This window comes from Anarrhichthys ocellatus, unplaced genomic scaffold (genome assembly GCF_004355925.1).
Source record: "Anarrhichthys ocellatus isolate YVR2014 unplaced genomic scaffold, GSC_Weel_1.0 scaffold1, whole genome shotgun sequence".
Lineage (NCBI taxonomy): Eukaryota > Metazoa > Chordata > Actinopteri > Perciformes > Anarhichadidae > Anarrhichthys > Anarrhichthys ocellatus.
The window spans coordinates 160,402-174,160 of NW_022280031.1; the positions used below are offsets into that span (position 1 = coordinate 160,402).

The window sequence follows — 13,759 nt, forward strand, 5'->3', positions numbered from 1 at the left end:
ACATAGATACATACCCACATAGATACATACATACATAGATACATACATACATAGATACATACCCACATAGATATATACATACCCACATACATACCCACATAGATACATACAGCGGTTCCTTGCTTTATCTTAGCTGTTGCCAGTTTGTTATGGCAAACAAGGGAATAAAGTGTCCCCTTTCTACAATGAATGACTATTTTCCCAAACAGCTCAACTGATAGCCCCATCATTGAATATGTTCAATTATAGTGTTGCTCTTTGTGTTCCTGACATAATGGCCCTGATCCAGTAACGTCCTTGTACATGTATCTGACACTTAAAGCAATGTATGAAGGGGAGGCAGGATAAAGGGGTATGTTACCTGCTAACAAAACAGTATTTGACTACATATAGAATCTATATTATAGATGAACACTGGGATTCACCCGTTTCATTATATTTACGAATCATCAATAATTTCATTGTTTGGCACGATAATAAAGAACAGAATGGTTCCTCTTGAGAAAGCCGGCCTCAAATCACCCTCTGGATGTTTGAAATGAAGTTAGAAACAAGCCGAGGCTCCCCATTATAAGCCTTGGAAAGAGACGTTTCATTATGCCAAACCATTTCCACTACAAAACCTTAATATCCTCTAATGACGCTCTGGGTACCCTAATGGACAGGAACTAACAGGAAAACTGGAAAGACGGGAACCGCTAAAACTTCATCACCAGTTCTGGCTATTTCATCTTTAAAGACAAAATTTCAAATGGGCCATTGATTTGTAATGGGGTCAATCATGCAAATGAGGAGATTTATACTCAATGTCGGCCTTTATAGGATGGTGGCATCTGGGCAGCAGATTGTGGCAATGAACAAATGAGAGGCACTGTGTCTTTAACAAATCAGTGGAAACATCCCGATCACATACCTGATACTTCTAGAGGTGGTAAAGGTACAGCCACCACAATATAAACAGCATCATCAAGTTTTCTTATCAATTAATAGATTCGTTGACAGAAAATGATTTTCCAAAATTTCAATTATCAGATTATTGTAGAATTTGTCTTAATTTAGGGATATACTGCTTTTCTCCGTTTTTGTATAGTTTTTAGTTGAATATTTATATATTAAATATTGAATATCGAGTTTTGGACTGTTGGTCGGACAAAATTAAACATTATAAAATGTGGGACTTTCAGACCCTGTGATGGGCATTTAAAAAAACCTAAAATATTTATTTAGTATTTCATTGTCGAAATGAGTAATTGATTAACTCTCTTTTTTTTAATTAATTAAAATATAATCGTAAGTTGCAGCCCTAATGCTGTACCTCCCACCCCTTGGTTAGCTTGTTAGCATTAAAAGTCCATAAACTCTGTGCACTTTAAAAGATATATTTAAGTGTGGACATGACCAACACCGGATACTTTCTTCACTGATGAAGAAAAACTAGTTTCAATGTCTGAATCTAAGATGAAGGGAGGAGAAAATCATTTGAATTTGCCGTTATTTCTTCCTCATCCAACGTGTCCCTGCGTTTCTCTGTGCTCCCTCTGCTTTTAAGAGTTGCCTCATTACTTTCACTTGTTCATTCCACTGCGTCAGTAATTTATCAGGGGTAATGTTTTCACCATCAAAGCTGTAGCATTTGCATGATCTGAACTTCAATATGTGCACTGAAGTTCCTATGCAAACGCATGATGTTGGTGCTGTGCCCTTCTGCCTCATTAGCAATTCCAGTCCATCCCAAATATTATGTGTGTGTGTGTGTCGTGTGTGTGTGTATAGCGAGTCCGCTGCTGGCCAGAATTAGTGTCCTGGCGATGAACCAGACTGTGAGGGATTGATCCCTCTCTGTGCCCCTCCCTCGCACCCCTACACTGCCCAATTACAAGACTGTGTGTTTGAATTTCGTCCAGGCGCTGTTTCTCGGTTCTACAGAAATCTCCACCGCTGGCCTCGCGGTCGCCTTGCAGTCCCTCTGCCCACTCATACCCTCCAATTAAGCCGCTTTCTAGTTTAAAGACACAGCAATCCCACAATGCCATGCTGTACAACAGAGGATCCTCCCACCCCCACACACACACGCACACACACACTGGGGTTTCAACAGCTGAAAATGTATGTCCATGTCGCACAACCCCACACACACAATAACTGACTTCAACACCAGCGGGTTTTCTTCTACAGGTCCAGCTGTTTTTATTTGTTGTGCCAATATTAGCATGCACATACATTAAAAGAGATCACGCGCTTATGTATGAGAGTCACAGTACACACACACACATGCGCAGGGCCAAGTACACACATGACGGCAAAGCGCATACTGCATAACAACTACCATCAAGATGAAAGAAGAAGAAAAAACTGTTTTTCAGTTGGCTGGTGGTTACCTAGGCAATTAAAGATGGAGCTGAGAGGATTGTTTAGCCTTCCTTGGAGAGACGGAGACGGAGAGAGTGCCGAGGTAGCGCGTGAGCTTGAAAAGAAGGCAACGTGACTTCTCTCTTGGCTTTGCGAAATGCAAATGATTTATTCACCAGGGAAAGTCCCCAACTTAAATACCTTAAATACATGCGATGAATCTACCACATCAGTGATTCACCTGCAGAAACAAATGAACGGCAGAAGAGAAGCAGCCCTGCTGTATCGTGTTTGTCATGTTTAACCTCAGTAGAAAGGGTTCATATTTAGCAAATATTTGGAACATTTCCAACAGAACAGACTGTAACCATGGTAATCCACATCACCTACTTGGTTATTTTTCTCTCCTGAGCCAATGGAAAACAGCTTGATATAATGGGATGTAACCAGGCTCTGACACACACACACACACACACACACACACACACACGCACACACACACCCACACACACACACACAAACAAACGTAGTAACAGAGGTTCTTTAACTCTTATTTTCTCTCAATTGACAGACCATAAAGTCTTTGTGTGCAGAGTTGATGTGACTGATTGTCGTGTTACACAGCCGAGCGGGTATCACGGTTCTGAGGCCGGTCTCAACCGCACACCAGCTAAATCAACACAAATAGGTATATGAGTGAGAGCAAATCAATACGGGGCTTTTCATTATGGTTCCATCTCCCGGTACAGGTGGGTTCACAGTAATGTCAGATAAAGTGGAAATTGGAAGACTCATCAAGGACTTCGGTCTCTTCAATAACGAGCCGCAGGAAGGCGAGGATGTGTCACCGGTGCCGAGTGTGAGCCGTCAGCTCCACTGGACTGGTTTTGATTTACTTTATCTGCTGTGTGCAGATTCACACACGGAGCTGCACCTGAACCGAACGGATTCCTCTTGATAAGAAGCTGCAAGCATTCAGCGACAGCTCACATCTTTAAGACCAGCAGATAAAGTGTTGAATTGTCAGTTTATAGTGCTGTAACGTATGCAATGCATTCGAAAGAGTTGTGTTTTGATGTTGTAATCTACTTTAGCTGTTTTGAGCTGCATGTTGACGATTATATTTCTGCCTCCTCTTTCATGGATTTATGAGTACTAGAAGGGTAATGGGTGAACTTGACGCCAAAGGCTTCTGTTTAACACTGATATTATTGTGACCCATTGGCTCCGCAATAACAACTAGCTGCACTAAAATGATGAAACACAATATCAACAAACAAAATGGTACAAAAACAACATGGCAAATAACGAGCCCAGGTTTAAAGACTGATGAAGGTCGTCAGTTGTAGATAGAGTAGCTACACCGTGGTCCGAGAAAATACTTGTGCTACTATACTTACATGTGCAGCTGCTGTCTGTTGGCACATTACTCTCAATACTTTAAAATACTTTATAGTAATTTTATCCTTGCCTTTGTTTGTGGGCCATGCTATGAGCAATAATACATTGAGGGTGTCCTGTAATATAATGAAGATGGACTACAATTATGTGTTGATGATACAAGATCATTTAAGAGCTACTTTTCTTTCTGCTATTTTCTTTGAAGATTATATACGTACTTTTACAATTATATGTAAACCCACTGCACCAGAACACTATTACAACTGGTTTGTTTGTAAAGTCATCTGCTGTTTTTACCATTTGCTTATTCCTTTGCTTATTCTCTTTTTCACTGTAAAAGGATATTACATACATGTTTTTCTATTATTAATGAATATATTCTTTATCAAAATTGTCATGTTTCATACTATATAACTGTCTTGTATTCATTATTCTGCCTTTATGAATACAGTCTCACTCTATTCTTATGTGTTGAAACTGTTGAAACAGTTTGACCTGTGTGGTTGTCTCATACAGTAATGATGCAGAAACAACCACGGAGTTCCAGTACATTGTTCTAAAAGAGAGAGATGACGTTGGTTCCTGTGTTCAGCTTGGTTGAGCTTCTTCTGGCATGATTCACCACTTTCTTTCCCTTCCACTGACCTCCATAAAACCAGCCATCTATTTCTCTCCGAGACCATCCATCCATTTGAAATCTTTTACCTCAGAAACCCTTTAGCGGCCATATGCTTCCACCGCTGGTTTTATAGCTGTGCACAGAACGTAATCAACGTATTTATGTGTTCCAGATGAAAGGCAGTGATTCTGCTTTCGTCTTTGAGTCTAAAATGCAATTAAACTACATTTTTATCAATTACATTGTGCATAAAATACTTAAAAAAGGAAAACATGTAGTAAGACAGAACGCATATGACTAATGGTGGTCTCTTAAACATGTGTGTTTTTTGTGCATGAGGCCCCTGCTTTTCATCAGAACAGTGTGAGTCAAGCTTTGGGGAAGCAGAGCCCTTCACTGCTGATTATACACTCTCCTGATTTTTAATTGACAAAACAAATGAATGAATACCCATCCATTATGTATGGACACCCACTTCTGATGGTAACCATACTCTAATTAGCAAGAAAACCAATTAATCTGCCCCATCGTTACGTAAGCCATTGTATCCATGTTTCATTCATATCTACCTTTATTCAATTCAATGAAGTATACGTAATTAGAATCTACATTTGGACTTTAGGAGCCATTTGTACGCTGGCAGTTGGTACACTGATGAAAAATAGCTCTGACACATAAGCAGGTGGTTCTTGTGGCCATGGTATCGGGCTAGAAATAGAGCAAAGAAATGTAGCTAGAATAGCTAGAGCATCTAATACAGGAAAAACTGTAATGCAGTGGACAGCATTGTCCTGCTACACCATTAAACTGGGTTGATTTTGAAAATGACATTTTATTATTTTTTAACAATAATAAAAACTAAATTATGTTGCTAAAATATGAATATGATGGGCATAACTGTGAGTAAATTTCATATAACCAAATACCAAATGAAATAAAAACATCAAATAAATTACAATTAAATGTATAAAATAAGAGCGGTGGGGGTTGTAACAATGCCTTTAAACGCACACATTAATCTTAGAAAGATGCATTTTACGCATATATGTACATTATTACTAACACACTATGGTTCAGACAATTTTCTGGTTGACACAGCAATAACATTATTGAACTTGGCCTACACAGTGCTGTACTGCAGTCTACAACAGGCCTATGTGTCTGGCTACTCATGTAGAGATGATACACTTTAGCGCTAAGCTACTGAAAATGCATTTTGTTTGTGTGCAGCCAGAGAGCTACCTTCCCAAGTAACAAGTGCCTGTGGTTCTGTATTAGCCAGCAATCTCTCTCACTTACAGTGCATTTCTGCTCTCTCTCTCTCCATTCACAGTGGATAAGTCGCAGAGCGGGTAGACAGAGAATAATGACGTTGAGCATGCACAACAACTGCCTCCCTAGGAGAGGGCCCCGGGGAGCATTTTGCTGTATTATGCAGTCAGCCCTAACTAAAACATCATTACAACCATATTCACAGCCTTGACCAAGAGTACAGACTGGCTGGAGAGAGGGGATGGATGGATGGATGGATGGATGGATGGATGGATGAAAGGACGGGTGGAGGGATGGATGGATGGATGGATGGATGAAGGGATGAGTGAATGCATGGAGGAGTGGATGGATGGATGGGTGGATGAGTGGATGGATGTATGAGTAGATGGATGGATGAGTGGATGGATGGATGGTTGGATGGATGGGTGAATGGATGTAGGAGTGGATGGATGGATGGTTGGATGGATGTATGAGTGGATGGATGGATAGTTGGATAGAGGGATGAGTGGATGGATGGATGGTTGGATTGATGGATGGATGGATGGATGGAGGGAGGGAGGGATGGATGAGTGGATGAATGATTGAATGGGTGAATGGATGGATGAATTGATGGATGGAGGGCTGCGACTAATAAGTATTTTCATTATCAAATAATCTGCTGGCTATATTCTCAATTTCATCTGTGAATCATTTGGTCTATAAAATGTCTGAAATCAGTGAACAATGATCGTTATCATTTCCCACCGCCCAATGAGATGTATTCAAATTGCTTGTTGTTTTTCAAGTTGCTCGTTGTTTATTTGACCAGCAATACAAAACCCCAAAACATTCTGTGAAATGTCATATAAAACAAATGAAAACACACATAATTTACCCGATGAGAGGTTGGAACTAGACTAAATGACTAAAACAATAGTTACAGATTATTTTTTTATGGTTGCATCTCTAGATGGATGAATGGATTGGTTATTCTGTAGATGGAATGACGCCATGGATTATTAATGTATTGAACACAAACTTCTCCAAATTCAGTTTGGTTCGACATCATGCACTTCACAGATGTTAACATTCATTGCATTTACCTGCAGGACAGTAACACTGAGGCCATTGCCTTCATGTTTCTTACTCCGGTACGAAATCCAGTCCTAAATACATAAACGAGCAATGTAAAGCTCCCAATGGGGCTTAAACACGACTACTGACACTGATTAAACACAAATCTGACAGCAAGCGAAGGGAAAGTTATTAAACAGTGGGACAAAGAAAAAAAATCTGGTCACGATCAGTCAAGTCTTTTGTATTTATGGTAATAATCTATTTTTTTTAAATTAAATTTGTATACTATGCATGGTTGGGATCTTGTCAGCAATAGCCATTCCATGTGTTAACATTGTTAGTGGCGGAGTCCTCCATTCCCGTGTCGTATTCAAATTGCTTTCAAACACACGAGGGATTCACAGGAAATGAGGTGTGTATGTAATCCAGATTTACCGCTTGTAATTTCATCTCACTGATATCGGCCTCACTGTTCACCCTTCTAACGCCGTAGCACAGCTGTGTAAAGTAGCTGCTAATGCAAACCAGACATTTCCTACTGTTGCTGCTTCACATTAAAAGTGGTCAACTGGCGAAACACAGGTGCCTTTTTATTGTGAAACAATCACAGGAAACGCAATGTATTCATTACATTTAACGTGATCTTTAATCTAAAATAAGGATTTGGACTTTTTTTTTTTGTCCATTTGGAATATTCTAGCGATCAGCCACAGTAAGCTGCTAGAGGAGGAGCTGCAGGTAGACGGTGTTCTCTGCTGTTAGAAAACTACTCGTTCCAGGTGCAGCATGGAATTAAATTGCGGTTGCGCTTCTTGACCGACTTCTTTATCTAAGTCTGTTTGGCTGCACTTCAGTTGCTTGTGTATTGTATTTCTGACAAGCCGTACGTGTGCTCGCTGTACTGATAACCAGCACTTGCTATTACCACAGTAACATTAGGTGTCGCCAAATAAATCAGGAATTCAGTTTTACGAATTGCAACTTTTATTTTTCATTGCAACTTTAATGTCTCCTCACTTACTGTATATACGTAAGTAAGTACTTTAGTCTCACTACCCTTTACAGTTAATATTTACGTTTCTATTTACATATAGTAATATGCATTTTTGTTTGCGTATGGCAGATGTTGATCGTTTTTAAGTTATCTGTACTACACATTTGTTCTTGTACTTATACTACTGTGACAGTTCCCTTTCTCTGCATGGGATCAATAAAACGTAATCTGATCCAACAGAGGCAATAATCTTTGAAATGTTTTCTAAATAAGACTCCAGACTGTGATCTATGTGGAGTGAGTCGGCTATCAGCAGCTCGGCTGACCTGCTGAGCTAGAGGCCGTCCAGGCAGAACTCATGAGCAATACTTAATTATGCACATGTTACGAAAAACTACTCACTCATTAAACTGGAGCGAATAAACTGAACTGACACGGTAATGAGCAAATGAATACATAAATGAAAAACTGCAGACAGCGACAAACATTTGGAGAAGTAGCATGAAATCACTTCAGCTTGCTAACAAGAACCCAGAACAGCTCCTCTTAATGCTGTGTTATGAACAATGAGTGCTGTTGACACTGTAGCTCATTGCAACGACGACAGGATCAAAATCTACACGATTCAGAAGATGTAGCAAATTTGTTACAATATGAAAATATAAAAAAATGATACTCTCCACATTTAAATACCAAAAGAAAGAGAGAACCTATGACTCTCTCATCACAATGTGATCTAAAAAAAAAAATGAGCTGCAACATCCATCATTCTAGACCTGTCAAGGAAACAACTCTTCACTTTAGGTGTCCATCATCCTGCATCACAACACCTTTCAGACAGTAACAGCTTCCCGACTTGTGCTTGTAAGAAACAAGACATCAAAACCCCGTCTGTGCAGCAAATGGTTCACGAAAACTTCGCCTTCCCTTCAACTCGTGATTGCAACCCACCTCCTTGCACCGCTGGCTAATCTGCAGATAATTAACAATATGGTGGGCGAACAACATGACAACAATATGTAAATCTGGCCTTGACTCAACATGCATCCGCTTCTTGCCTTACAACCTTTTTTGAAATTTATCTGAGAATTATACCTTTCATCTTTGCATGCTCGTAAAAAAAAAATAAAAAATAAAAAAAAAGGTGCGCAGTGCGAAAACACCCCTCTACAAACACGCACAAACATCTCCACCCTGAATGCTGTGTGTAACTCTCTGCTTTCCTCTCCCGGGCTGTGACCCAGCCGTGTAATGAAGGCTATAAATCAGCACCTTGGACAGCGCTAGGCAGCCCTCAGCTCCTGGATGTACACACTACTGGAGTCAGGCGCGGGAGTGAGTGGGGGGGAGCTGCTTTTCAGCACCGGGGGAGAGCGGACAACGACAGCCTCTGACATTCCTACTGTAAAGAGGCGAGAAGCCTGCACAGTACTGATGACTAAAGTGAGTTATTCAGGTTGTTGCACAGCTAGCTTACCAGGCCTGTGATTCAGATGAAAGGGATGAGGGGGATGGATGTGTGTGTGTGTGTGTGTGTGAATGAGGTCCTATCCTGAGAGATGCTGCTACTGCAGAGTGACAAAAAGAGAGAGGTAGGGAGAGAGTGACAAGAGCAACAGAGAGACGTGTTGGAAGCGGGAGGAGGTGGTGGTGGTGGTGAGCACTTATCCGCCTCTCTTGAGGGTCCCAACACGGCCTTTTGCACGTTACATGCAAAGGTTACATCTATGGAAAAGATAAAAAGGGACAGCGTGACGAATGAAAGAGTCATCGACATAAAGGAGGAGAGGTGATGAGCTACGACCACACACACACACCCGTCTCACACACGATAGCGTGTGTCTCAGTATGTACACGCATGGATGCACACACGTATATGTAAATGAGGACGGTAAGTTCGACAGCACTAACAGGTAGAAGCTCATACAGAGACGGTATTCTACGTAATCTTGTTAGCTTAATGCTTCTGCATGCTCCGTTGTGTGGCTTATGTCATGCTCGGTAACCTGCCCTTGATGGTTTCAATTCGTCGTAGTTATAATCGGGGTCATGCTTCAACCCTGTCGCCGACCTCTTACAACCGATGTCCGTGCTCTTAGCGCTCCATTGTAATCCCCCCCCCCCCCACACACACACACACACACACACACACACACACACACACAAAAAAGAAAAAGAGATGCCCGCATTAAGTTAAATATTCATGTTCCCAGCACTGGTCTATTTTTATCATTAAGCCCTCACAGGTAGGAGAAGCAGCATAGTGACTGTTTTCTCATCCGCAACCTGTCTCTCCAGTGCATCCCTGAGAGTCCTGACAACAGCAAGGAGATTTGTACCATAGCGCAGAACGGGAGACATGAAAGAGAGAGAAAAGCTGAGACGAATGTGGAGAGCACAGGGAAGAAAACGAGGGCAGTGAACGAGAGAGCTTGGCCTTGAGAGAGAGAGAGTGAGAGAGAAAGAGAGAGAGAGAGATGTGTGTAGAGCAACAACAATCCTCAACATATAGCAGAGAGGAAAATAAAATACTGCTGGTGTGCAGCTCCTGAAGAATTATCCTCGGTTCAAAGGAGCTGATGGGTTTTAGAAAGGTTGCCAAACCAAACATATATGTTAACGGCATTCATGACTTCATGAATATTGTTCCAAAAATGTGCAGTGCCTCTCCCTTGCACTTAAAAGAACAGGTTCAATTTCCGTCTGGGCCTGAGAAGGTATGCGCTCTCTCGTGAACAGCCGGTATACTGTAAGAGCACTCCCGACACAGCTCTGCACAAACCAGCAACCCACAGGTATTCTCCAGAAAGCCTGCAGAGACTGGGCTGATGATGGGGATTGGATGGAGGGCTGATTTTGACAGCTGGGGGCGATGGGATTAACAGCAATGGTGGCTCGGTATCTGTAATTCTGAGTGGCTGTGTGTGCATGCTAGTGTGTGTGTGTGTGTGTGTGTGTGTGTGTGTGAGAGCATGCACATGCCCATACTGCCTGTCCACTGAGTGCCATATGTGGTGGGAACATTTATGTTTGCCGGGAAGAAGAAATGAACCATCGGACGGCTGCGCAGGAAAACGTTCCATATTGTGCGGGCACGTATGCATTTTTGATTATATGTCTCTGTTTGTGTGTGCGTGTATTAGTGTGTGTGTGTGTGTGTGTGTGTGTGTGTGTGTGTGTGCTGGGCAAAGCTGTAATGCCTTTACACTAACCATCCACCGTATGGAGTGAGCCCATTACTATTCTTGTCACAACAGCCTTGCAGTAGGAGCAGCAGCAGAGGAAGCAAGCAGTCAGACCACTGTACAGTGCTATAACACTCACACGCACACACACATACACACACACACTTCCCCTTCCAATGACTTGCTCACTCCCATCAGTGTAAACCCAAATTGTGCACAGTGTGTGTGCTTTACGAGGCATTTCATGTGCTACATTTATTTATTCTCCCTCTGTGCGTGTGCGTGGGCAGATGTACAGTATCTATGTGCCTTGCGTTGCCATATGAATGCCCCTGTTTCTGCATATCTGCTCATATGTGCGCGTGACTGCGTGACACATCCCATCACTCACCCTGGCTTTGCGCTCCCCCGTCTCCCTCCTCTGTGTCGGTCAGGTTGTTAAGCATCCCGGCTCCTCTACGGTACTCTTCTTCTACTGCGGAGCGGTGTCACCGATCGAGCTCTCGGCGGCTCTCCCTGCCCACTGTGATACGGCCGCAGAAATCGCGGGGAAGCAGCGTAGAAAATATGCCAGCCGGATCCTCCTCGCTCCGCGCTGCCCGTAGGATGCACGAAGAGAGGCAGCAGAAGAGAGAGAAGGATTTTTTTTTTTTTACTCCCTCTGTAGATCCTCCTCTTGACGTCTCTTCTTCGCTGGCTTGTAAGCGTGACTCTCTCTCTCTCTCTCTCTGTTGCTGCCCCCCCTTCTCTCTCTGTTGCTCTCTCTCGCTACATGAGGAGGATGAGGAGGAGGAGGAGGAGGAGGAGGAGGAGGAGGGAAGAGGGAAGCTGCAGGAGTTTGGTGATGATGGAACGCCTCAAAGCTGCACACTTGCTCTCTCCCTCCTTCCCTCTTTTCCTTCTCTAGGTCTCTTTTTTCTTTCCTTTTTCACTCCTGATCTCAATCTCTCCCACTCACAGATACAGAAAAACACTCACTCTCCCCTGGTCAGAGAATGATGCTCAGTCACTGTAGCTGCCAAAGTGATTGCACGTTCAAGCAGTAGTGTGATTACTTCTATATCTATCTCTGCCCTCCCTCTCTTCATCGCGGCTGTCAGACACAGAGGTGATTGGGGAAGTGCTTGATGTTGTTAAAGAGAGAGCCGGCATTAGCCTCGCCGCTCTTTCTGTCCACACAGGTGCATTATGCATCGGCTTTTTCTCCTGTCAGCTTTGTAATAAGCCGCCGCGCTCTCTCCCTACTTTAATGTCAGATGCAAATAGAGCCTCTGTTTCCTTCAAGGGGTGAACGAGCACTATCGACATCATCTGTATGCAGTTATGATATATAACATGGAGAGCCATGTACTCAGACACACTTCTAAAAGACACGCCGTATCAGCAATACGGCCATCAGTTTGGTTTTGTATATGCACAAGTGCAAAACAGAGCATGAGTCTTTATCTTTTTACATTTGTCTTTTAATCCCTTTAGAGTGTAAAGATGTTTCGGTTGCAACCGAGCTGCTGTATGGCGTCGGCACAGCATTGAAGCCTCACTGTCAATTAGGCCGGTCTCATATTGATGCACGCAGATTCATTTTGATCTGGTACACTGTGTACCGTGTGGAGTGTGGAGACGCCCTGCGTGCGTGTGATTCTATGTGTGTCCCGGCGTTTGTGATCCCACACCAGAGATATGAAAGCAATTAATCTTGGTTTTAGTCATGGTAGCGCTGATGCACAGAATAGATTCCCACAAAAAGAGGAGGAAAAACATAACTGCACGCTCGGCTCCAGTGAATACATTTATTACCGATGTCTCAAACAAAACTGGTTTTGTCAAGGTACAATTACCTTGACAGAGAAGAACCAATACCTTGACGCTTGGCGATACGTTTCTCTGCTGAGCTGTGTGCACAGATACATTTCTCTCTCTTCGTTCATTAGTACTCACATCAGAGCCAGCAGTTTGTTTGTAACAACAACAGACAAGCACAAATTAAATTATCCACGAGGGACGAGCCTTTACATTCAGTTGAGTTGTGTCCTCAATAGCCTGCTTATCACTGCCTGATGTTCATTATACTAAGCCTAGTTTCAAGCAAGCAATCTGATTGGTTCGATGTGCATGAGCATGACATGACATCATGCTAATAAATTCTCCTGGTTCACCGGCTACACGGGGAAACAGATTTCTTTCTTGTTTTTTTTATAGGTAAACAACTTTGAATTACAGTGAAATGTTAATTATTTACAACTGCATGGATGTGAATGTGCCTCACACACTGAGCTCTCATGGTAATGTACTCACAATCCAGGTAATGAGCATTGCAAACTAGCTTTGGGTATAAATGCTGTGGTGTGTGGTACGTTTCCTTAAAATTACATTTTGTTCCCAATTTGGACCTGGCATTCCCAGTTTGAATTGGCAACATGGTTGGCTCATATATTTAGGTTTATGCACAAGAGGTCTATTGACATTGTTTCTCTTGAAATTAATGTACCTAGAATTTTTCTATATTTGTTTTAGAAAAAGTGTAGGCCTGTGCTTTTTTTCGGCAGCCAAGTTCACATTCTCCATATTCCAGATAACTGTACAACTCACAATGCCACTCAGTCTGTGTTAAACTTGATGAACAAATGATGAAAAAGCTATTTAATCTGACAACAACTGAGCAAAGCCGACCCATGACTGCTGACACACGCCTTTTTTTTTTAAATCAGGTGATCTATTCAAGCTTTCAATGCACAGGTCACTCCACTGGTCTGCCTCAGGTGCTGCTGCGACACTACAACACCGCATCACAGCTGCCACTGCCTGCATTTAATCAGCCTACATCCATTACAGCATCCAACTGTAGACTCAAATGTCCCCCAAAAGAGTGGTGGAGTGAGGTTA

General features: G+C 42.4%; 1 protein-coding gene across 2 annotated transcripts in view; it reads right to left on the reverse strand.

The window, feature by feature from the left end:
- slc12a5a (solute carrier family 12 member 5a) overlaps positions 1-13,759 on the reverse strand; it is a 148,442-nt gene that overhangs the window by 86,858 nt on the left and 47,825 nt on the right. The window contains exon 1 of one of the 2 annotated variants that reach the window (XM_031838672.1): positions 11,268-11,613. The exons of the other annotated variant lie outside the window; for it this stretch is intronic. Coding sequence (XP_031694532.1) covers positions 11,268-11,322 — 55 coding nt within the window. The 5' untranslated portion in view covers positions 11,323-11,613. Of the gene's footprint in view, positions 1-11,267; positions 11,614-13,759 lie in introns of those variants that run through there. 2 annotated transcript variants of the gene reach the window in all.